The following is a 26,119-nucleotide window of genomic DNA, read 5'->3' on the forward strand; positions in this document are numbered from 1 at the left end:
TAAAGGATAATACCAAGTCACCCTTTCATCAAGAAAATATCTAGATCATTATTGAGACATCAGGATTCCATTTTGGACAATTTTCTAAACAAAGTGTAAATGAAGTACACATTTCCATATTGAATTTTTGTAAATGGATCAAATATATATCTATCTATCTAGTGAGTACACTGAACTCCTCCTCCCCAGAGTCTATGAACATAATTTTTCTTCATACCTTAAAGTCATTATTTAAATTATCAACTTTTATAAACTATAACCTTGGTACCACCTTTCTCTGATACTGATTCCAAGTTGCTACTTTTTCTGAAAATTCTATTTCTGGCTTTTCTTTGCTTTCTTTTTTTTAAATTACATGCACTCCAAGCTACAAATTATACTTCTTTTGATTAAGTTTTCTTAGCATTTCTTCTTGCCAAAAACCTAGTCACCTAGGTTTTTCTGAGGATTAAAATTAGCAACAACAAAACATGTGGATATGTTCTCCACATTTAGAAAACAGGTCTACTTTTAGGATGACTACTTGGGTTGAAAATTGGTGGCTTAGAGTGTCAACTGTGTTTTGTTTATCTAAAACAATATTTTAAGGAAATTTAAGGAAATGACTTTAGGAAGCATATTCCCAGTTCCCAATGGTTTGTGACTCTCCTAGCTAGTAAATATTAAATCACAAAAGTAATCTGGGGGGGTCCTGTGCCCCATCCAAAGAGGAGGGTCAGTCTAGATTTAGGATCAACTACTAATGGGAAGTACAGTAACACTAACCCGGATCTCGGAAAATATTATGTTCATCTTTATGTTCCAAAGGCTAACAGAGAAGGTACATGAAAACAGCACTGAATTGTCTAGGGAGCAGACAAATTCAAGATTTAGATATTTAAGGTAGAAACTAGCTATCACAAGTACCACCAAAGGATCAGCAAAAAATGTGCTCAACAAATGACAAAGGTGTACTAAAAAATTATGCATGCATTAAAAATAGTGTTTTCAAAGAATACTTAACAATGAGAAAATGTTCCTATGAAAATACTAAAACAATATATAAAAATGTCTTTTAACATCCAACTAAAAACTCTTGTATATCCCCCTAAAAAAAAAAAACTGCCCCCCCACCAGTTAATAATAACTACCTCAGGGTGGTATTACAAAGCAGTTGTAGGATAACCAAGGACTTTATCAGAATTTTCGTGCCACACAGCATTTTCTACATTCACAAGAATCATATTTTAATTTATAAGCTAGAAGAAAAAATTATTTTGGAGTAATTCATCTCACAAATTCAAACTAACCTATGATTTTAAATTATTTAAATCACTTTGTTAAAAAATAGAGATATATATGCTTATATGGGCATAGAATACACTGAAAGGATAATATACCCTGGCAGTGATAGTTGCTACAAAAAAGGGGCCTAGTTGAGTACCTACCCAAAAGACACAAAAACACTGATTCAAAAAGACACCTGCACCCCCATGTTTATTGCTGCTTTATTTACAATTGGAAAGACATGGAAACAACCCAAATGCCCGAAAGTAGATGACTGTATTAAAAAGATGTGTTACATATACCCAATGGAATATTACTCAGCAACCAAAAAAATAAATAAATAAACACATGCCTTTTGCAGCAACATGGATGGAGTGAAATAAGCCAGAGAGAAAAGAAAAAATACCAGATGTTTTCACTCATAGCAGGAGTATAAAGGACCAAGGGAGAAAATAATAATAATAATGAACAACTATATACCAGAGACATTTTACGAAGTGGAGTGGGATAAAAAATGGTGGGGGGAGGGGAGTGCACTGGACTATGGTGATGGCACAGGGTGATTTGGTGATGGGAAGCCCACGGGGATTACAGCTGAGATGGAAAAAAAGGCACAAAATGATGCAAAAATAAACTATTATATTATTTTTAAAAAGGGGGGCCGGGGCCCTCCCTGGTGGCACAGTGGGTTAAAGCACAGCACTGAGAATCTGAAGCCACTTCCGCATGAGTTCGATTCCCGCCTGCCCGGAGGAGACCACATGGCGAGCCAGACCTCTCCTGACCCGCCCGCTGCTTCCCTCAGCAGTGTACTTCGTAGATCTGCCTGTTCTGCTCCCCACTCTGTCTCTGGTGAAGCTTCTCACCGCCCCGGAGCCTCTGGCCTGTACCCCAGTTCTGTATGCACAAATAAATAAATCTTTAAAAAAAAAAAAAAAAGGGGAGGGGCCGTAGTTGAATATAATCAAAAGAGTGCTAAACAATCTCTGTGTTCTAGACATAATTCTGTTATCAACAAGCAAGTAACTTTGGACGATTACCTGAGATACTATGCATCAATATCTGGAATTAGAACACTTCTAAGTCTATACCTTCAAGATCTAAACATAGCTCATCTTTTTTGTCCTAGTAGCTATATACGCTAACCTCTAAAGGTCCACCAATTCTCCAATGCATCAATAGCTATCAGGTTCTAGGCTCTTTTCTGGTTTCTTTGTAAATCAGGTAGAAAAATACTTACTCTTAATCTAGTGTTATAAATAAATGTATGGGAAAAAAAAATCCAAAACCACAAAATTCTGTAAGTCCTCCCTGAGCTGAGGCATTGGTTCACAGAGATTGGCATCTTTCACCATTAAAACTGAAATGAAGATGACCAAGGACACTTCCATCAGAATCTTAACTTCACAATTTGGTACGCAAAGTATCAACATTTATAGATAAGAAAACAGTGGTCAAGATGTTTGTCTATAGTACAAAAACTACCTAGGGTCAAATTATGAGAAGCCATTCCCTAACTCTAAATCAGTACTCTTTTCACATAAGCATGTATTTCCATATAAGAAAATTACATGAGTTACTGAGACTGCCTCAGTTTCACTTTTTAGCCCAACATTACATTATAAGCAAGACAAAAAAATGACCTATTTTGAACAAAAATTTAAAACATCTTCGCAGGCTCACTCACAGCATTCAACAGGTATAGAAGCCGTCTGCAGAGAAAGGACTTTTCCATTGGGCTGTGGGATGTGAACACGAAACACAAGCCGTACTCTGGTATTCTTTCTGCCAATATCAGTTTCTCCTTTTCGAAGTTCAATATCTGAATTACGAAGTTTTAAAATACCTGCACAGTCAATACTAGAAAGAAAAATGCAAAAAACACATTTACTCACTGATAATTAGTAGTTCTAAATGACTCAGCTATTTCTAATTTGGCAGCGAAGAACTACCTCTACCTAAAATTAGGTCAATAAAGAAAGAAATGAGGCCTCCCTGGTGTCGCCTCAGCACTATGAAGCTATCCACAGCCACTTCAGCATAAACTTAGTCCCTGATCAGGAAGGTGACTCACATGGCACAGGAGACCTCTCCTGCTCCACCTGCTGCTCAGTGAACCTGCCTGTTCTGCTCCTCTGTTTCTAGTAAATTCTCTCACCCCCACGCACCTCTACTTATACCCCAGTTTCTTGTATGCATAAATAAATAAATAAATGTTTAAAAATAAATAAATAAATCTTGGGGGGAGAAAAAGAAAGTTATGACTGCAATTTTCTGCTCTTTCAGATTATGAAAAATGTTAAAAGTTATTACTTAAGTTACTAAATGTTTAAAGTAGTACACTTTATAGAAATAGATAAATGAAACAAAAAAGGATTCTTTAATTTATACATGTAAGTGGGTCACAGATTTACTTGCAAGACTACAAAGTCATTAACAGTAAATTTAGACTTTTTAACTATAATAAAGTAAAAATCAAAATCATCAGGCAACTACAGATCAGAGACATTCTGTAGGGGAGGAGGAAGGAGTAGGACCAGAAGTGGGAAGAGCACAATGGACTATGTGATGGAGCACGGGTGAACTGGTGGTGGGAATTTCACAGGGAAACCATACATGGGTACAAAAATGAAGGATGACGTAATGAATCCATTTAAAAAACTAAAACAAAACAAAAAAAATAGTAAATTTAGACTTTCATAGTGATGTTTAATAGTAATAACAATCCATCAGGCTAAAATTCTTGCATTTCTAGAATATATAGAAAAGGTTAAAGTTCGGGCCTTTTATCTTGGTGGCCCAGTGTGTTAAAGCACAGCACTAAGAAGTTAAAGCCACTCTGCATTAGTTAGCTCCCTGCCTGCCCCAGAGGTGACCCACATGGAGCAGCAGACCTCTCCTGACCAGCCCACTGCTCCCCTCAGAAGTGTACTCCGACGATTTGCCTATTCTGCACCCAACTCTGCCTCTGGTAAATCCTCTCACTGCCCCTGCACCTCTGGCCTGTACCCCAGTTCTGTATGCATAAATAAATAAATCTTTAAAAAAAAAAAAAAAGTTCGGGCATTTGGGTCTCCCTGGTGGCCTAGGGGTTAAATCTTAGTGCTATCACCACTAAGGCCCAAGTTCGATCCGACAGGAAGCTCACCCACATATGACTCAGCAGACCAATCTTGTCTCTGCCTACCTGCTTCCCTTAGCAGTGTATTTCAGTAAATCTGCTTGTTCTGTTCTCCACCTGTCTCTCTTGAGATCTTCATACCCCACATTTCTGGCCTGCACCCAATTCTTTCATGCAAAAATTTTAAAGTTTTGGCATTTAAGGTCTAACATTTCATTATCTTCAAAATTTATTACTAAGCTTAGCTACTTAACACACAGTTACAGTGGAAAACAATAATATCCACAAAATATTTTTCCTATTCACATAACGGAAGGATAATAGCAAGTGGGCAGCTGATGATCTAACATTTTAAAATCTAAATTTCACTAGCTTTTATGTATTCTTTCTTTATCATTCTTCCTATCAATAATTTCAACCCTAATGCTAACTGCCCAGAGACTGCAAAAATCACATATTACAAAACTAAGTCATCTAGGTAAGACTGGTAGAACACAAGGAAGAATCCCAAAAGAGCTTTTCGTTTTTAGGAAGAAACCAGAAGAAATTTCTAAAATTTCAGGAAATATCTGAAAATAAAGACTCGATATTTTAGCTAAGAAATTACATTTAACTAATACTGGACAACTGTACTTTATTCTTACTAACATTCTTATTAACGTGCTAATATGAGTCTGCAGGGTAAATCTTCAGATTAATTTTACTGAATTCTGAAGAAAGGTGTTTTTTTTTTAACATTTATTTATTTATGCATACAGACCTGGAGTACAGGTCAGAGGTGTGAGGGGGTGAGAGGCTTCACTAGAGATAGAGTGGGGAGCAGAACAGGCAGATCTACAGGCAGATAGAGAGGGGAGCATAGGGCGGGCCAGGAGAGGTCTGTGGTGCCATGTAGGACCACCTCCAGGATAGGCAGGGATCAAACTCATGCTGAAGTGGCTTTAGACTCTTGGTGCTGTGCTTTAACCCACTGCACCACCAGGGAGGGCCCAGGAAGGTGTTTTAGCAGAGAACAAAATTTCTAATAGAAGATCTGGCTTAAGAGTATCAGAAATGACAATCTTAAAGTTCTAGTAACAAAGAAAAAACAAACCACTAACAAAAATAGGTATATTTATGAATGAAAATAACTATTAAAATGTGCTTACCCCAACAGTTATTATTTTAAGTCAAATGTAACACTATCACACCCATATTGAATCTAGCTCTAAAAACGGGGAGTTACGAGCAGTAAAGAAAGCAGTGAATACTTGCATCCTATATTTAAAGTACTTATATAATGGCTCTATTGTGTATGCAATCTTGAATTAAGAATCTTTACATGCAAGGTAGATTAGGCTTAAAATGACCAGGCCAGTGGTACAGTAGGCAAAACAAAGAGGATATCTACTAAACTTTCCCTACCTTATTACTTTTATAGAACAATGAAGCCATTTAACATGCACACATAAATATGTGCAATTATGAACTATAATATTTATTTTTAAAAAGATTAGATTTTTTATTTTTGTGTAGAACTGGGGTACAGGCCAGAGGTGCAGGGAGTGAGGATTCACCAGAAACAGAGTGGGGAGCAAAGCAGACGATTTACTGAAATACATTGCTAAGGGGAGCAGCAGATGACAGAAGAGGTCTGCTGTATATGTGAGTCAGCTCCCTGGTAAGCCTTCACAATGATAACACTGAGACTTAACCCCTAGGCCACCACGGAGGCCCCTTTAACCATCATCCATGAATTTTTTATTTACTACTATCTGAAACTATATCACTGTAACTTATCTTAGTAATAAGTTGGGAGTAAAACAGGCTCATCCACATTAGCATTCAATTATGAAAGGGAGACAGAAAAGTTTCTTACAATTGGGTAACTTGACATATATTCCACCCTTTCTTGGACACACACAATGTAGCCTTAGGCCTAGGTTCCCATAGAATTCCTGTCTCCAATCTAACAATCCCGGACAGGTAGAATAGAATAGTCAGAAAAGATTCTGATATGTATGTGCTAATATGGGACGGGATGTTTGTTGCAGTGAAACTATTTCTGTACTTTTGTGCTTTCCAGCCTTATGCAGGCATAAGGGGAATGGACATATATCATAACTACCATTTATGTTCCATGTGCTAGAAAATGTGAAAATGAGCAGGTAGGTATGTTCCAATTCAAAGATTCTGATTTTTTTCAGACTTTCACTGAGGCATTCCTAATTTCTTGAGAATTTTTCTTAGAAACTCATATAATTTTTCTTTAATTTTATAGATATGTTATTTTTATTTCTTTTAAAAGATTTATTCATTTATGCATACAAGAACTGGGCTAGAGGTGCAGGGGGCGAGAGGATTCACCACAGACAGTAGGGAACAGAACAGGCAGAAAGACCAAACTACACTGCTGAGGGATCAGTGGGCAGGACAGGAGAGTCTGCCACACTATGTGGGACACCTCCCTGGCCAGGGATCGAACTCATGCTACAATGGCTGAGGATAGCTTCGTAGTGCTGCGCTCTAACCTGCTGAGGCACCAGGGAGGGCCCTGCATACATTATTTTTAGAAAGGACACAGGGCATTTTACAATATAAATACAAATAAGGTCAAGAAAAACTAAGCAAAATATTTCTAAAGAACAAAAAAGGAAATATATTCTAAATCTATAAGGTTACACAAATTACCAATAATTGAGCTTGACCACGAATTTAATGGAGCCGAGGCAGAAGGTAAATGTGATAAAGTCTATGGCAATCGTATACTGTCCTTTAAGCAAAGTTAAGAAACATAATAAGCTTCTGGTAGTTTCTACTTAACTTAATTCAAGTCTAGTGTTTTGAATATCCAGAAGGACGAATGGAAACATGGCCTGCAAAATGTCTCATAGGATCAATTTTATGACTTTCTAAAAAAAGATAGTTCAAAATGGAGTTTTAAAATTTCCCTTTACAGATGATGACTCATATGATTTTATGCAAGATGAAAAAGTAAGATCCTAGAGTAAAGAAAAGAAAACGCCTCCTTGCATTTTCATTCAGAAGCAAGCCATATAAACTTATTTGAAATGGGTCAAACAGAATGCGTGGAGGTAGAGCCAATGTTTTCTTTCAGAGTTTTTTGCTCCAGTGCCTGAGCAAGCATTGGGTAAACTCCAACGCTCCTTTTATTCTACAGAACTCAGGAATTTAAGAAGAGCAGAGATTATCAGCTAACATTCTGTTTTTGCTATGAAAGAACTCTGTGAGCATCTGTGTAATGACATTCTGGAATGACAACCAACTGATCCAGTTAGGTTCTCATGTACTGTCCATTTAAACTAAGCAGGCAAAAATAAGGTTTTATTTAAGTTTATGTTAACTGTCTCTTCTGGTAATAACTATATAACAGGGCAAGTTATGTCCTGAGATAATTTTTTTAAAGATTTATTTATTTATGCAAACAGAACTGGGGTACATGCCAGAGGTGTATGGGCGGTGAGAGGATTCACTAGAGACAGAGTGGGGAGCAGAACAGGCAGACTGACAAAGTACACTGCTGAGGGGAGCAGCGGGCGAGACAGAAGTCTACTGAGCCATGTGGGTCACTTCCCTGGCCAGTGTCAAACTTGTACTGAAGTACTTGTGGACAGCTTCCTAGTACTGTGCTTTTAACTGGTTGTATTACCAGGGAGGGCCCAATTCTTACTTTTTTTTTTTTAAAGATTTATTTATTTGTACATACAGAACTGGGCTACAGGCCAGAGGCTCAGGGGCGGTGAGAGGCTTCACAGAGACAGAGTGGGGAGCAGAACAGGCAGATCTATGAAGTACACTGCTGAGGGGAGCAACGGGCAGGTCAGGAGAGATCTGCGTTGCCATGGGGATCGAACTCACACTGAGGCTGCGGCCAGCTTGCAGTGCTGTGTCCTACCCTGTTGCGCCAACAGGGAGGGCCCTAAATATCCTTTCTTCCCCTTTTCCTTAGTAATATGTATGCCTCTACATTGTTAGAGATGGCAATATACTCAAGTAGAAAAACACACCCACGTTTTCCCTTTACATAGGATGGTCAATGAAATATAGTATATTTCATTAAGTTGGGTAGGTTTCTGGGAAAAAATTCTTTAAAGAGACCTGATTTCTTTTTTTCTTTTTGTTGAAGATTTATTTATTTATACATACAAGAACTGGGGTATAGGCCAAAGAGGTGGAGGGTGAAAGGATTCACCAGAGACAGTGGGGAGCAGAACAGGCAGATGTACTGAAATACACTGCTGAGGGTAGTAGCAGGCAAATCAGGAAAGGTCTGCCATGTCATGTGGGTCACCTCTCAGGCTGGCTGAGAACCCAACTTGTGCGCAATGGCTGTGGACAGCCTCAGAGTGCTATGCTTTAACCTGTTGTACCACCAGGGAGGGCCCAAAAGAGGCCTGATTTCAACTGAAGTTCTCTCTCACTTTCTTCCCACTTTAGAATATCCTCACTCAGAAGTTGGCCATTATCATTTTACTTGGGGATAGGTCTAACAGAAAACTGGAAGCAAATTTTTTCTTCAAGCACCTCAACTATTATACTACTATTGCTTATTTACTCTCTACCTTTTTGGACTATAAGCTAATTTTATAAAAGTATACACATACACACATTTCTTTTTTCTGAAAAGAAAACATTATTTAAATATTCATTTGTTAGTTATTTTTAAATGTTAGAGTTCTCGGTCAGACCTGAAAAAGCTTTAAAACAAGTCCTTGGCAATCTCTAAATTAATATTGGTGACTCTGATATCCTGCTGGCTATTATTTTGAAACCAGAAGGGCATATGAAAAGTCACCTGTACTTTTATCTCTGTCACTTAGCATGATGCTTACCTTTCACTAAGTGGCTTATGACTTTTTGCTAATATTTCTTTTAGAAATATGTTACTAACCCTAGCAAGTACACAACAATTCTTTATATAATGTATTTTGATAATTTAGAACAATACACATTTTATTTTTGTACTATGAAAAGCAGTGTTTTTTGCAGAAGTGGTTTTAGGAAAAGAAAGAACTAGATATGTTCTTTTTAGCTATGTTTCAAGATACCTGGCTGACATATTGTTTTCAGGAAGAAGAGGAATTTCCAAGACTTTTGTACTGGCAATTATTATCTCTTGGCTTGCAGTAGCAACTGTTTTCCCAGTGATTCGATGCACCTGATAAAATGCATGAGGTCGCAAATATCGATCATCTGCTGTTCCAATAAACATCTGCAGATTTATTGGTTTTTCATTATAGCCCAGGAGCTAGTTAGGAAGAAAGAACAAAAACACAAAAATACAATTCATTAACCATGCACTTTACAATAAACAAACTGTAGGCTATTTATTCTACCTATAATATATATATGGATATATAAAATGTTATTTTAAAAAAAGATAACCAAGACTAAAATATCTGAAATGTGATTATCAACTGACACTAACCACAGAAAGATTTTGTAGGCTGACACCAGTCAAGTACCACCTAGACAAACAAAAAAATCAACATTCTTTGGAAGAATATCAGTGTGTACGTAAAGTTGTCTGGCTGTTGTAGAACTATCGGAATTCTTTATAAATTCTGAATATTAATCCCTTGTAGATATAATTTGTAAATATTATCTCCCATTCTGTAGGTTATCTTTTCACTTTGTTGGTCATATCCTTTGCTGCATAAAATTTTAGTTTTGATAAAGTTGAAGTTATCAATTTCTTTTCTTTTCTTTTTCTTTTTTAACGATTTATTTATTTATACATACAAGAACTAGGGCACAGGTCAGAGATGCAGGGCAGGAGGCAGGTGAGAAGATGTACCAGAGACAGAGTGGGGAACAGAACAGGCAAATATACTGAAATTCACTACTGCAGGGAGTAGCAGGCTGGTCACGAGAGGTCTGCCACACCATGTGAGTCACTCCCCAGGCTGGGGGTTAAACTAGTACTGCAGTGGCTTAGGATAGCTGCACTTTAACCCGGTGCACCACCAGGGAGGGCCCTATTTTTTTTTTCCCCCTTTTGTTGTTCGTGTGCATCATACTTAAGAAACCGCTGTTAACAGCAAGAAATTTTTCAATGTTTTTTCTTAAGGGTTTTCTAGTTTTAGGTCTTACACTTAGGTCCTTGATCCATTTTGAGTTAATTTTTGTATAAGATGTAAGGTAGGGATTAAAATACATTATTGTGCATGTGAATATCCATAAACCTATGCAAGCATTTTGGAAGTTAAAAAAAGACATTAGTGGGCCCTCCCTCTCTGGTGGCACAGCAGGTTAAAGCACAGCACAAGAAGCGAAAACCACTGCAGCATTGAGGTCAATCCCTGGCCCTGGAAGTGACCACATGGCCTGGCAGACCTCTCCTGACCTGCCTGCTGCTCCCCTCAGCAATGTACTCCTGCTGTTCTGCTCCCCACTCTGTCTCTGGTGAATCCTCTCACCATACCTCTGGTTTGTACCCCAATTCTGTAGGCATAAATCTTTAAAAACATAATAACTTAAAAAAAAGGAGATTAGCAATCTCCCTATTCAGTATTCAGTTTTACATTATACTTGCCCTTCTAAACCCACCCTTTTTTCTGGATCCTTACGCCTTAAATTACTCTAGAACCTCGAACACCTCTATTTCATTCCCTCTAAGGGCTAAATGTCTTAGGGTGGTTTTCACTTGGATTATATAAATACATCAAAGAAAAACCTGGGAACTCTAACTGCTTCTTTTGTAGATTTTCAACTAATTACTTCTGTTTTCAGCTCCATCTCACATCCCACTTTTAGAAACACCCATGGCCTCAAATTCCTGGGCCTTTCCTGTGTGCTTTTGTATAAAATGATTTGTATTCCTTACTGGTTCTTTTTCTGCATCCAAAAAAATTAAATTGCATCTGTCAAATATCTATGGGTGGTATAAACACACATTCAATCTACTTAAAGCTGTTTTCTATAAATATTTTAATATTTATGTAGTCAAGTATCTATCAGTATTTTCATCTGTAATTTCTGTTCACATGTTTTGATATAAATAAGTTTAAAATTTTTAGGTGAGAAATATTTCATTAAAAAAGAAAAGGTGGGACCCTCCCTGGTGGCACAATCTGTTAAAGCACAGCACTATGAAGTTAAAACCACTTCAGCATGAGTTCGATCCTGCCTCAGAGGTGACCCACATAGCGCGGCAGACCTCTCCCGGCAGACCTCTCCTGACCCGCCGGCTGCTCCCATCAGGAGTGTACTTCGTCAGTCAGCCTGTGCTGCTCCCCACTCTGTCTCAGGTGAATCCTCTCACTGCCCCTGCACCTCTGTCCTATACCCCAGTTCTGTATGCATAAATACATAAATCTTTAGAAAAAGAAAGAAAAGGTGAAAATCACACACATACATAGCCTAAAGAAATTAATAACTAATGAAGAAATTTTAAAAGTACAGGCATATGTGTGCACACACAAAAGAAAGTCCATTTTTTTTTCTCTTATGGTTTGTACAGAGGCAGAAGGCATAAAGCAGTAATTTGAAGGGAGAGTCATCCACATTTGTACACAGAGGTGAAAAAGTAAGGACAAAATGATAACCTATCTGTTTTAACTGAATCAGTCAATTTAATTATAAACCCCTCTGTGGCACATATGGCATTTTTCTTTTTTTACAAGTATACAGATGAAGACTCTGAAGTTAAGAAAGAATAAGGAACTTGCCCAAACTCATTGCTAATAAGTGGTAAGCCATTTTTTCTACTATATGTGTTGGTTTTATGTTTAATCATAAATTCAGCAAGTTATCTGATAGAATCAATTGTTTATCTAGTGAAGGTAGAGAAAGCAACAACTTTACCATTCACCTCTAAGTACAGTAAGAGGACAATGTTCATTTTATTCATGACGTTAATACAATTAGTTCAATAAGAATTATAGCCACTGGCCCTCCCTGGTGGCGCAGTGGGTTAAAGCACAGCACTAAGAAGCTAAAGCCACTTCCGCATGAGTTCGATCCCTGCCTGCCCCAGAGGAGATCCACATGGTGTGGCAGACCTCTCCTGTCTTGCCCGCTGCTCCCCTCAGCAGTGTAATTCGTAGATCTGCCTGTTCTGCTCCCCACTCTGCTCCTGGTGAATCCTCTCACCCTCCGCATCTCTGGCCTGTACCCCAGTTCTGTATGAATAAATAAATCTTAAAAAAAAAGTGAGATGAACAAATTTTAGTTTAAAAAAATAAAGAATTATAGCCACAAAGTAGCTGTTCAAACTGATGTAGTTAAATCTAAAATAAGAAAGTTTATTACTGTCTATTGTTACCCAACTATCATATAACATAGCAGTAAGTACCATATGCCAAAGAACCCTAGCCATATTAGATAACTCACATTAATATGAGCTTGGCAAAGACATAAGCTACCTGTTCTTTATATTTCAATAGTAAGCTGGCAGTGGGGGAAAGGTAATCAAGCATATAAGGAATTTATCTCATTACACATTATTTTGATCAACAACAGCTCCAAGTGTCTAAACTACAGAATAAGAAAAATAAGGCTTCTTCTGAGCATCTCAGGAATCTTCTCAGCATCTCCTCAGCATCTGAAGAACCTCAAATAAATTAGACTATCATCCCATAGCATTTCCAAAGCAGCATTATGTTGTAGGCAATCTACAAATTACTATTAAATAATCTACTTATTTTTAAAAGATTTTATTTATTTACATTTGCATAGAATTGAGGTACAGGCCAGAGGTGCAGGGGCTAAGAGGATTCATTAGAAACAGAGCGAGGAAGCAGAAGAGGCAGATCTAGTGAAGTACACTACTAAGTGGAGCAGCAGGCAAAACAGGAAAGGCCTGCTGCACCATATGGGTCAGTTCCCTGGGTGGAGATAGAACTCAGGCCATCACAATGGTAGAGCTGAGACTTAATCCCCCTAATATTAAACTGCTCTTCAAAAGTTTTTATCTACCACTACTATATGTCTCATCAGGCTTCTATTTTGCAGAGGAAAGTAAGTCATGTTGTTCTTTATGTTTCCATATTGTTTCTATAGCAAAGGTCTGTGTGCCTACTTAATTTAACTAAAACTAAAAGGTTAAAGCCCAAACGTATATGGACAAATTAAAGCAGCTTCAATAAGAGTTCTATTATCAATTACTTGGTATGTAATTTACATTTGTATTATTAAATTTAAATATTTAATGTCTAAATATTAAAAATATGATAATACATTGTAGAAATACTAAAAATGCAAAGTTAAATCTTCATAAAACAAACAACTTCAACCTGAAAGTGTGCATATAAACAACATTATATAAAAAAAGCATCACCTGGAATAAATCTTGGTATATGATGAAATATAAAACCTAAATATGAATACTACATCTCCATTTAAAACACTTCAGTAACTTTTGGGGTAAAATACAAAATACTTGTACCTTAATAAAACATTTTCTATATAAGAAAGCATTGTGTGGTTTAATGTAATTTTATCCTGTGTGTACAGATTCAAGTAATTACCATCACAATCAAGACACAGAAGTGTGCCATCTCCACAGAACTCTGGTGCTATCAATTTATACTTGCAACTTTCAACCTGACCCTGTTCCCTAGCAATCACAAACCTCATCTCTATCTCTACACCTGTGCCATTTCTTTTTAAAGATTTATTTATCTATAGATACAAAATTGGTGTATAGGCCAGGGGTGCAGGGGGTGAGAGGATTCACCAGAGATAGAGTGGGGATCAGAACAGGCAGAGTGACTGAAATACACTGGTGAGGGGAACAGCAGGCGAGACAGGAGAGGTCCACTGTGCCACAAGGGTCACCTTCCTGGCTGGGGATGGAACTGGTGCTGTAGTGGCTGCAACAGCTTCATAGTGCTATCCTTCATGCTGCTGCGCACCAGTAAGGCCCCACCTGCGCCATTTTGAAAATGTATGTGTGTATATAAATATGTGAATGCACATACACACATATACATACATGTAATCAGACTTTGTAACTATTTAAAATACTTTTTTCCTCCTACTTGCTACAATTCTATGGAGAACCATCCAGTTTGATGCATTTATTAACAGTTTAATTCCTTTTTATTGCTGAGTGGTAGTACATTATATAATATACCAGAATATAACTATTCATCTATTTGGTTTGTTTCCAAATTTCTGGCATGAAAAATGAAGCCTATCAACATTAGAAAACAGGTTCTTGTATGAATATGTTTTTATCTGTTAGTGATGTGCCCAATAACACAACTGCTGGGTCATGTGGTAAGTGCAGATTTAGTTTTTTTTTAAGAATCTGACAAACTATTCCCAAAATGGCTGTACCATTCTATACTCCCACCTGCAGTTTAAAAGGGACCCAGTTTTTTGACATCTCTGCCAGCATTAAGAATTGTCACCATATTTTAACTATTGTAATTGCTTCTTTTGCTGAGTTTTGAAATTCTTTACATTCCGGATATAAGACCTTTATCAGATATGTGGTTTGCAAAGTGTTCTCCCCATTTATAGATTGCCTTCTGAATTATCTTAATAGAATCTTGCATAGTGCTGGATTTTTTTTTTTTTTTTTTTTTAAAGATTTATTTATTTATGCATACAGACTGGGGTACAGGCCAGAGATGAAGGGGCGATGAGAGGATTCACCAGAGACAGAGTGGGGAGCAGAACAGGCAGAGCGACAAGTACACTGCTGAGGGGAGCAGCGGGCGGGTCAGGAGAGGTCTGCCACGCCATGTGGTCACCTCTGGGGCAGGCGGGGATCGAACTCATGCGGAAGTGGCTTTAGCTTCTCAGTGCAGTGCTCCAACCCGCTGCGCCACCAGGGAGGGCCCAGTGCTGGACTCTTAATCATAAAATAAATTCATCAATTTTTTGCTTCTAGATACCATGCTTTAATTTGAGGTTCTAAAATTCTCTTCTATGTTTTCTCATAGAAGTTTTATAATTTATATTTAAATATAGTCACCTTTAATTTTTGTATGAGATGTGAGATTAAGGTTTATATTTTTGCAAACAGATGTCTAATACTATAACACAACTTGTCAAAAAGACAATGTAGGGGCCTGCCTGGTAGTGCAGGGTTTAAAGACTCAGCACTATCATGCTATCACTAACCATTACAGCATGAGTTGGATCCCTGGCCTGGGAGCTAATCCATATGGTGCATGAGACCTCTCGTCTCACCCACTGTTCCCCTCAGCAGTACATTTCATTTAATCTACCTGCTCTGCTCCCCACTCTGCCTCTGGTGAATCCTCTCACCCCCACACCTCTGGACTACACCCCAGCTCTTCTGTGCAAAAATAAATTAAAAAACAAAACACTAAAATATAACATTAGCTAACATTAACACTTTCTACATACAGTGTTTCATTAGTCCTCACATTGGCACCTAAATTTATTATCCCCATTTTACAAAAAAAGAAAAGAAATGAGATAAACTTCTTTTCCATAATTAGCCTCTTTACATATCCTAATATTAGTCTGTTTGTTCACTTGTTCATTTTCCCTTTTGGTATACTGCACAAGAAACCCTATGAGAATGAGGATCTTATCTGTCTTGCTTATCTCTGGATTTCCAGCATCTATGCTATTGTCTATGTATTTTGACAAAAATTACTTTTTGTATAAATGAAAGGATAAGTTGGTAAATAAAACAATAAATGATTCAATAAAAGATTTAGAGAAGGTAAGGACTAGTTGGACCAAGTACAACCCAGAATTCAAAGACTGAGGCTGCAGAGACCTTGTTAGTCACTTAGCTACTATTAAAGTTGTTAAAGACAAATACATTATAGCAAATGTGGCAGAGAAGGCACACTGACAACAAACATTTATGCACAGAATTGGGTAACATAGTAGACAGAGCTGTTGCTGAGGAAAGGTTGTCCAACAGGGATGAATTTTCATAGTCCTTTTGCATGTAAATAGGGCATGCAACTACTCCTGGCTAGAGCAACTGTACATGGTAATAGCTGTACTTTTCCAGATTCACATATTTTATGTGCCTTCCCTATACACTTCCCTTTTCTCAGGGATCAGGGAGGCAGTGTATGGAAGATGATGTCATCAGAAAATGGACAGTCTTTTATTCATGAATAAAATTCTGAAAGTTAAAAATAAACTTCCTTTTTCATTTTTTTTTTCTTTGTCCTGAGAACTAGATATTATTAGTCATAGCAATTAACCCACCAAACTACAAAAATGGTAAAGGTCTAAGATTTTTTTTTTCAGGGGCTTAACAAAACATAGTCAAAGGCCAGCATTTCTAAAAGGTTTATGAATGAAAAGCACTTTGAAATTGTGAGGTAACTATAGAGTAAGAGGAAACATGATAGGGTAGTAGAGGAATAGCAGAGTTAAGATTTCTGCTAATCACACTACGTGTAAATTTAAAATCAGCACTATCAACCTATTTCTAGCCACTGCAGCATGAGTTCAATCCCTGGTCCACATGGCACAGCAGACCTCTCCTGCCTCGCCCACTGCTCCTTGCAGCAGTATATTTAGATCAATCTGCCTGTTCTGCTCCCCACTCCACGTCTGGTGAATCCTCCCAACACCCACCACTCCGGCACCTACGGCCAGCACGCCAGCTCTGTATGCATAAAAAAAAGAATCTTAAAATAATAAATAATGCCTATATAGGAGCAAGTTCTTCTTAATTTTTAGGTTAAGAAAAGATACAAAGCATCTGTAACATATTAAGCCACCTAAAGCACGTGTACACACACACACACACACACACACACACAAAGCCAGAAACTGATTCCTGGTGAACACTCCACAGTGACAAATTTAAGAATATTTATGGAATAAATTATGAGAGAAAATATAATATCAAATGAGTAGAAAAGGGAGGTAGGAAGTCTAATTCAAAACATAATTGTAGATTTAAAAGCTAAATTAGAAGCAGTAAGTGACAACATACATGTCAAAAAAGTCATTTTTTAAAAATCACAATAAATGGTAAGAAAAAACAAAGTATCCAAAAGGAAAAAAAAAAAAAAAGAGCACTGATATGTAGGATAAACAAAGTAGATAGGTCATTTTTTGAAAGACAAGTAAATATTTGAATAGCAGGGCCCTCCCTGGTGGCGCAAGCGATTAAAGTGCAGCACTATGAAGCGATCCCCAGCCACTGCAGCACAGTTTGATTCCCCACTGGGGAAGTGACCCACATGGCCTGGCAGACCTCTCCTGAACAGCCAGCAGATCCCTTCATAGGTGTATTTTCGTTCCTGCCTGTTTTGCTCCCCACTCTGTCTCTGGTAAAGCCTCTTACCCACAGCACCTCTGGCTTGTACCCCAGTTCTTGTATGTATAAATAAATAAAATCTCTAAAAACAAATCCCAAAACATCTGAATAGAAACTGGAGCCCCTAAGAAAAAAATCAAAATAACAAATGTATATAGATATATAATATAGAACATTCTTGTGCCACGCAAGAAAGAATCTCAGATTAAAAGGGAACATCAGAAGGATAGGGAAAGAATAAACTCCCACATCTAAGCATAGTATGATTCATAGTATGATTAAATCAGTAATTTGTAATTTCAAGTTCTATAAAATTCTTCAAGGAATAAATCAGAAAACAGATCACTCACAAGAAGAATATAAAATAGTAGTGTTCCTTCTGTTGGGAGTCAGTTTTTAATTAAAGGGAAATTTTGGAAACCAATCACTTGGACTCCCAAAAGATTTTTGTTCATTGACACACTTGTAAATAATTTCTCTTCTGCTTAGAAAAGTCAAATAAACAAAAAATGAAGTAAAGACTATGCCCCTTTAATCAAAATGAAATAAGCTCTCACATAAGAGCAAAGTATGACCTAATAACACATGGCAGAGTTCCTATGTTGTTTTCCTTTCACTTTTATTGAGATATAACTGACATAGAGCACTGTGTAAATTTAAGGTATTAAGTAGTGAAATTACTTGATTTATATGTTACAAATTAATTTAATTACTATCCATCATCTCATAGTTATACAAAAAAAAAACTCTCCAAAAAACAGAAACATGTTTTTTCCTTGTGATGAAACATTTAGGATCTACTCTTAGCAACTTTCAAAAACTGTACCATAAAGCAATATTAACTAATAGTCATCATGTTGTATTGTACGATGTAGTCTTATTTACCTTTTAACTGAAAGTATATGCTGTTCTGGACCATATTCATCTAATTTTTCTATTCCCGACCCACAGCCTTTGGTAACACAGATCTCTCTCTCTCTCTCTTTTTAAAGCACTAAGTTCTTTTCTTTTTAGATTTTATTTATTTATGCATACAGAAATGGGGCATTGGTCAGAGGTTTCACCAGAGACTGAGTGGGGAGAAGTAACAGGCCAACAGACAAAGTACACTGCTGAGGGGAACAGCGGGCGAGACAGGAGAGGTCTGCTGGGTCATGTGGGTCACCTCTGGGGCAGGGATCACACTCGCACTTGAAGTGGCCACAGCATGGCTTAGCTTTGTGGTGCAGCACTCCAATCCGCCCACCAGGAAGGGCCCAGATCTCTCTCTCTCTCTCTCTTTTTTTTTAAGACTCATTTATTTATTCATATGGAACTGGGGAACAGGCCAGAGATGGGGAGGGTGAGAGGATTCACCAGAGACAGTGTGGAGCAGAACAGGCAGATGGACAAAGTTCACTGCTGAGGGGAGCAGCAGGCAGGTCTGCACATCATGTGGATCTCCTCCGGGGTAGGCGGGGATCAAACTCATGCGGAAGTGGCTTTAGCTTCTTAGTGCTGTGCTTTTAACCGACTGTGCCACCAGGGAGGGCCCTCTCTCTCTTTTTTTAAAGATTTATTTATTTATTCATACAGAACTGAGGTGCAGGGGTGGTGAGAGGCTTCACCAGAGACAGAGTGGGTAACACAACAGGCAGATCGGAGAACAAAACAGAACAGATGGAGTACACTGCTGAGAGGAGCAGCAGGGAGGTCAGGAGAGGTCTGCCATGCCATGTGGATCATCTCCGGGGCAGAACCTGCACTGAAGCAGCTGCAGCCAGCTTGCGGTGCTGTGTTCTGACCCATTGTGCCGCCAAGGGCCCCCAGATCTCTTTTTTTGATGAGTGACACTTCTTTGCACAATTTATTTTAAAAATACTTGAAATGTAAATATCTGTCAAAAACTGACATGTGCTTAGATAACAATGATAAATCATAAAGCCTAGTTAGTATAAGAGACGATAGTTCATAAATTGTATTTGTTGAAAATCATTTCAGATTGAACACAATGCCATAAGGCAAGTTCTGAGAGAAAATGATTGTAAATTATCCATTCAGTTATTTGGGTAAATAAAGGTAACAAACATTCTTAAACATGAAAAGATCCAAGGAATATATAAAATCCAAAGACCTCCTTAAACAAAGAAATACATAAAAAAAGAAATAGTCTTCAGAACTGACTGAATCCAGCTAGAAATTGTACTAGGGCTAAGTAACAGTGGAGCTAGTAAGGACAGCTGTACATCTGAAAGGAGAAATAATATATGTAACAAAAATTAGGAGGAAGAAAATGGAATGGGGGAAAAAGTTTAAAAGATATACTTATCTCATTTTTTAGAGGAGGGAGTCAAATTCACACTATTTAAGTCTGAAACAATGATTCAATCTTTTGATTTATTTATTAGTATCTTTGACCATAGAAAGATCTTTTAGGGCCTCTTAGAATTAAGAACAATATCCAAGATTTATTACTTTTAGTTTTACTTTGGTTTATATTTTAAATGTTCAAGTAAAACTAAAGTTAATATTCTACTGCTATGATCCAAAATTTATCAAATATATTTCATATACATTTTTAAATATTATATAATTTTTACAATTTCACTTTAGTTTTATTTTATTCAAATAAATTAAAATAAAAACACATAATTTAATTTCAAAGGTGTAAATTATCTTTATAACCTAACCTTAAAAGACTCATTTTTCTAACCATATACCCAGTTTTCCACTAAATATATAAAGGGATTTCAAATGAACATGTGCTAGTTTGCAAACATAATAGTCATCTTTGTGTTTTTTTTTTTCTTTTAAGCAGAAGAAAAACTGTTTTATAATCTATTCCCATTATTTTTCCAGCTAGAGTATTAGTACAGGAAAAATTATCTTTCAGCCTAGCAAAGATAAGTTTGACAAGGAAGCTTGGCCATTATTAACAAGGTAACAAAACCTAAACAGTGACTTTCTACTTCTGAATTTTCTTATTTTGGGCTGAGCACAGTGCCTAGCTGAATATGAGCTATTGTTAAGTATGCAGTATCTGTGAAACAAGCCCCGCCCCCCTCATTTCATACCTTCACAACAGGATGTCCCCCTGTCGATGCTTTTACTGCTCCTCTGCTACCCTCAGTTTCATAATGGGCTCGATGATGAGTTTTAGGTTGCACTTCTATTTTTAGTTCACATTGTCCAAAATGAGTTGGTAAAGGCCAGTCTAGCGGAGGTAATGAAGATGTGCTATAAACAAAACAAAGATGGATTTCAGCATGCTATTTATTGCTAAGCAACAATTCAAATCACTTCTTTACCAGCACCAACATTTCTAAGAAACAAGCAAAATATCTCAAAATAAAAATTTATATAGTAATTTATTAAGTAACAACCATAAACATGAGAAATGACTGCTACCTATCAACTGAAAAATAAAAATTTAATTGGATATAGGGGGTATTTAAACACATAATTTTAACCTGAAAGATAATATTCCCTCTAATTTTTGGCTTCCTGTTCTTTTTTAAATAGGACAAATTCTAACTTATAAAATAAAATAAAAAAAGAGAAAAAAAAGACAAATTCTAACATTTTGTAAAATGTTAATATGTTTAAAGTATACATCCACAAGTCAAAAATTAATGGATTCAAAGCAAGAATGATTTCTATTTAAAAAATTCTTCCTGGCCTTCCCTGGTGGCCAGCAGGTTAAAGCACAGCACTAAAAAGCTTAAGCCACTTCTGCATGAGTTCATCCCCGCCTGCCCAGGGGTGATCCACATTGGTGCAGCAGACCTCTCCTGACCCACCCACTGCTCCCCTCAGCAGTGTTCTTCATCAGTCAGCCTGTTTCTGCTCCCTACTGTCTCTGGTGAATCCTCTCACTGCCCCAGGACCTCTGGCCTGTACCCCAGTTCTGTAATGCACAAATAAATAAATCTTTTTTTATTATTCTTTTATAAAGATGTATTTATTTGTGCATACATAACTGGGGTACAGGCCAGAGGTGTGAGAAGGTGAGAGGCTTCACCAGTGACAGAGTGGGGAGCAAAACAGGCAGATCGACGAAGTACACTGCTGAGGGGAGCAGCGGGCGGGTCAGGAGAGGTCTGCCTCGCCATGTGGTCACCTCCGGGGCAGGCGGGAATCGGAATCGAACTCATGTGGAAGTGGCTTTAGCTTCTTAGTGCAGTGCTTTAACCCACTGCGCCACCAGGGAGGGCCGAAATAAATAAATCTCATGTGGAAGTGGCTTTAGCTTCTTAGTGCAGTGCTTTAACCCACTGCGCCACCAGGGAGGGCCGAAATAAATAAATCTTAAAAAAAAAAAAAAAAGAAATCTTCCTACTGTTTGCTAAAATAGGAATCTAAGGTTTTTTGTACCTCACCTCTAAAAATGCTATAATTGCAATTGTAAATTTCTAAATTCTTTCAATGCTTTCTTGAATGCCCTCAACCTAACTTAACTAGCTATTGTAAAGTTCAAAATATTAATTTTTGTTAGTTTAAAACAACTCAACTTCATCATCTTTAGCTTGTTACTGTAACTTGTTTTGTGGACTTTAAGCAAACTAACAAAAACAGTAAGATAATTTTCAGAAATAGATGACAGGCTCAGAGATGTTTTCAATACCATAATTATACAATATATTTTTCTAAAGATCTGGATCCAGAAATAAACATTCAAAGAAATGAAAAAGTATTAAAGAAAAATTTGATTTAGTTTAATACATTAAATTAAATTAGTAATTTAATACATAATTAACCCTATCTTTTCTAATTAGTTATACACTAGATTGATTCTAATGTATATACTATTGTTATACTATTCTTCACTCTAGTCCTTAGCTGGACTGGAGATTCAAAAATATATATACACAGGCCCTCCTGGTGGTGCAGCGAGCTAAAGCTCAGCACTGCAAGTTTGCTTCAGTCACTTCAGTGTGAGTTCAATCTCTAGCCCTGGAGATGACCCACATGGCGCAGCAGACCTCTCCTGACCCGCCCACTGCTGAGGGGAGCAGCGTACTTTGTCAATCTGCCTGTTCTGCTCCCCACTCTGTCTCTGGTGAATCCACTCACCACCCCTGTACCTCTGGCCTATACCCCTGCATAAATAAATAAATCTTTTAAAAATATATACAAATATAAATACAGCTACACATATACACATGTAAATGGAAATACTATATCATATACACACATTATAAAGTATTTTAAAGCATTATTAAAAATATATATATGAAGATTAGGTTTTTGTTTAGTTTTAATTAGTTAAAGAGAAAGAGAAGACTTTCCAATATAAACCCAAGTCATAAAAGAGACAAACTGAATACATAAAATTTTAAAATTCCTCTATAACAAAAAAAAATCACTTATAAAGTCAAAAGAAAAAAATTATGAAAAAGAAACTCCATAAATAGAAAAGGCAAACTTCTTTTATATACTGAGCTACTATATAAAACAAAAGATCTATCCCTTAATTGTTTTTTTAAAGATTTATTTATTTATGCTTACTGGGGTACAGGCTAGAGGTGCAGGGGTGAGAGGATTCATCAGAGACAGAGTGGGGAGCAAAACAGGCTGATTGACTGTAATACACTGCTAAGGGAAGCAGCAGGTGAGACAGAAGAGGTCTGCTGTACCGTGTGTGGGTCAGCTCCATGACCCAAGCCATAGGCTAATAGGCTACCAGGAAGGCCCTGCATAGGAAGGTTTTTTAGTCAAGAAAATTTCTTCACAGATCCTTGAAAGGCAATTATTGTCATCTATACTTACTTACGTATATACTTTAAAATTTTTAACATTACCCTACCTAAAGAAACTTTTAAGACTCAGAGAAAATAAATATGGACTTATTTGTATGGAAGAGACCAAAAAAAGGAAGAGAAAGAAATAGACAAAACTATTCTATGTAGATGGTGAAATTAAATGCCAATGACAACCCATAAGCATGAAAAATGACCAGCAGTCATTCCATCAACTCACCGAAATATAGGGGTGTGACCAGGCTTTGGTTTGCTCCAGGTAAAGGGTGAAGGAACTGAAAGAAATTGGTCGCCACATGAATCTTTCTTTAAAGGATACTGAGATCCAAGGCCATCATCTATTGAAGTTTCCCGGGATGGTGATAAATTCCCTTGGTCATCTGAACAGAGCTCTATTTTTCCTGGTAGTACGGTAGCTTGATCTTCAGAAGTCTTCCTTGTTTTCAGAGGGATGTCAGTCTCTACACAGTACTGAAATGGAAAAAGTGCAGGGCCAAGGCCTGATCCACCCTGGACAGAAGCATTGAGCCAGGTATCTTCTGTTATACTTCCCCTAGGGGAATGACCAGGAGAAGGAACAGGTGAGTGATGGGGTGAAAGGGAACCAGCATAACAAACATCAGCACTAGAGTGCCGCCGTTTCCCACAAGGGGAAGTAGGCCTGGATGAAGGTCCTGAGGCTGGCCTTGGGCTCAGCCAATTTTCATCAGTGACACTAGATCTAGGAGAGTGGCAAGGAGATTGCCTGGGTGACAAGGAGTGTCCAAGTCCATACTGCTGGTGCCATGATTCTTCTCCAGGGCAGCCTCCTGGAGAGCCACCAGGAGAAGTCAGAGGGGATCCAAGAGTAAATCGGGCAGCAGCTTCATTCAACTCTGAATCCACATCATCATAAATATGTGAAAGAGATTCACAAGAAGACGCATCTGAGAACCAACTCCTTGAAGAGATGCTGCTGGCAGGACTAGGACTAAGGGAAGAATCCCGGTAGGATGGCTCAAGAGGAAGATAGAGATGATCTCTAGAAGGCCTTTCCAAGTATTCCCTTTCTGGATCATTTATGTGTAGGTCATCTTCTTGAGCATCTATTTCTTGATGACAGTTAGGAGAGATGGATGTAATTTGAATACTCGGGCACTCAAATGGTTTGGGACCACCTAATGGGCTATATTTAGATTCAGGAATCTCACAAGTTCCTTCATAGTTTTTGTGACCTTGGAGCTGAAACGATGGTGATAAAACAGAAGAGTGAGACGGTAATCCATGATGTGGTAAGCAAAGTGGTGAGTTTAAAGTAGATGGAGGTGGATCTACATTAAAGATGTAAATGGATGCACAATCATCTGGCTCAAGATCTATGAGGGAGGGAAGCAAAAAAAAAAAAAATCAACAAAACAAGACTTTAGATAAGTTAGATGTATAAATTACTAGATGATCTGAGAAAGCAAATAATAATCTTGAGAAAAGTGAGACATAAAATGTACATTATTAGCTTCACTAAAGAGGTGATATGTTTTTCAAAAAAATATATATCTGGTTATTTCTGAAAATATACATAAATTCTTTGTAAAGATTTTAACTGAAAGTGTAATTTCCCCCTTCATTTTAACATTTCCCTGAAATGAGAACCTGAAAACAATAAATGCTTTTAAAAAAGAAACCACAGCCCCAGTTTTAGAAAACATTCACAAAATTATAAAAATGATATAATCGTACAAATTCAGTTTCATTTGGGGTCCACAGACTTAAAGCAGAGTAAAAGACAAAAGTCTTTGAAAAGTTTTTTTTATTATTATAAATATACATATTAAGTTTACTCGAGAAAGATTATACTCAAAGTCAGGAGATGAAGACACAATTTACCTCTGCCATTAACTATGAGCTCCTGGCCACATATCTTTTGTTTTTTTAACTGAGTTTTTTTTTTTTTCCCCATAGTTTTTTTTTTACATATTTTTGTGCATTTTTCCATCCCAGTTGCAATCCCCTTTGGTTTCCCATCACCAAATCACCCATGTCTTGGCCACATATCTTAAGACCTCTCCAAGGCCTCAGTTTCCCTTAAGTAAAATTCAGAACTTCTCTTTAAGGAAACTTTTGTGATTAATAGTAACAGTTTTTCTTGCATGATCACGCCACCAAAATTTTGTATCTTTGATCTTAGCAGACAGGTTAAAAATGTCATACAATTCCACTGGATCCTTAAGAAGAAAATAACTCATTAGGACTTTTAAAATGTACCGCTTGCTGGAATACGTAACACCAAACAAATCCTAATAAATTACCTACTCAAGTAATTTGCAGCAACAAGGGTATTTTGCAGTATCATTCAAGGAGGTCACATTATTTCATTACATTAGTACTCCAAGAAAATAACACATACCTCTAGATTCCCAGTATTCCTATCACTAGCCAATGTCCTAAAATTTAATTATCACTGTAACTCCTAGATTTCGGAAATTTCAAATAAGAAAACCTGTATTTGCTTGAGGTAAAAATTAGAGGGGTGTCGGGGACCAAGACCAGGACTTTGCCTCCTATGCACAAAACAACACTTGATCGGAACTTAGGGTAAACATACTGGTTGAGAATGCAGCACACTCAAATCCCTTCTCCCACTCCTTTCTCCCTTGGAGCTCAGCAAGTTCCTGCACCTGAGAAAGGTTTTCTCTCTGGCTCCCGAGATAAGTGTCCACTCCCTTAAGATGATTACGGATCCCTCCCCTCAAACCCATTGACCTTTAAGACATTAAACCATCAAGACCACCCCCCACC

General features: G+C 37.4%; 1 protein-coding gene across 2 annotated transcripts in view; it reads right to left on the minus strand.

Moving 5' to 3' along the window:
- NFATC3 (nuclear factor of activated T-cells, cytoplasmic, calcineurin-dependent 3) overlaps window positions 1-26,119 on the minus strand; it is a 99,223-nt gene that overhangs the window by 33,666 nt on the left and 39,438 nt on the right. For both annotated transcript variants that reach the window (XM_004690447.2, XM_004690448.1), the window contains exons 2-5: window positions 23,565-24,699; window positions 20,660-20,822; window positions 9,436-9,635; window positions 2,954-3,126 (exon numbers count right to left, since the gene is read on the minus strand). In XM_004690447.2, the coding sequence (XP_004690504.1) occupies window positions 2,954-3,126; window positions 9,436-9,635; window positions 20,660-20,822; window positions 23,565-24,699 (1,671 nt within the window). The remainder of the gene's footprint in view (window positions 1-2,953; window positions 3,127-9,435; window positions 9,636-20,659; window positions 20,823-23,564; window positions 24,700-26,119) is intronic.

Source organism: Condylura cristata, unplaced genomic scaffold, assembly GCF_000260355.1.
Source record: "Condylura cristata isolate star-nosed mole 26May11 unplaced genomic scaffold, ConCri1.0 scaffold00028, whole genome shotgun sequence".
NCBI classification, from domain to species: domain Eukaryota; kingdom Metazoa; phylum Chordata; class Mammalia; order Eulipotyphla; family Talpidae; genus Condylura; species Condylura cristata.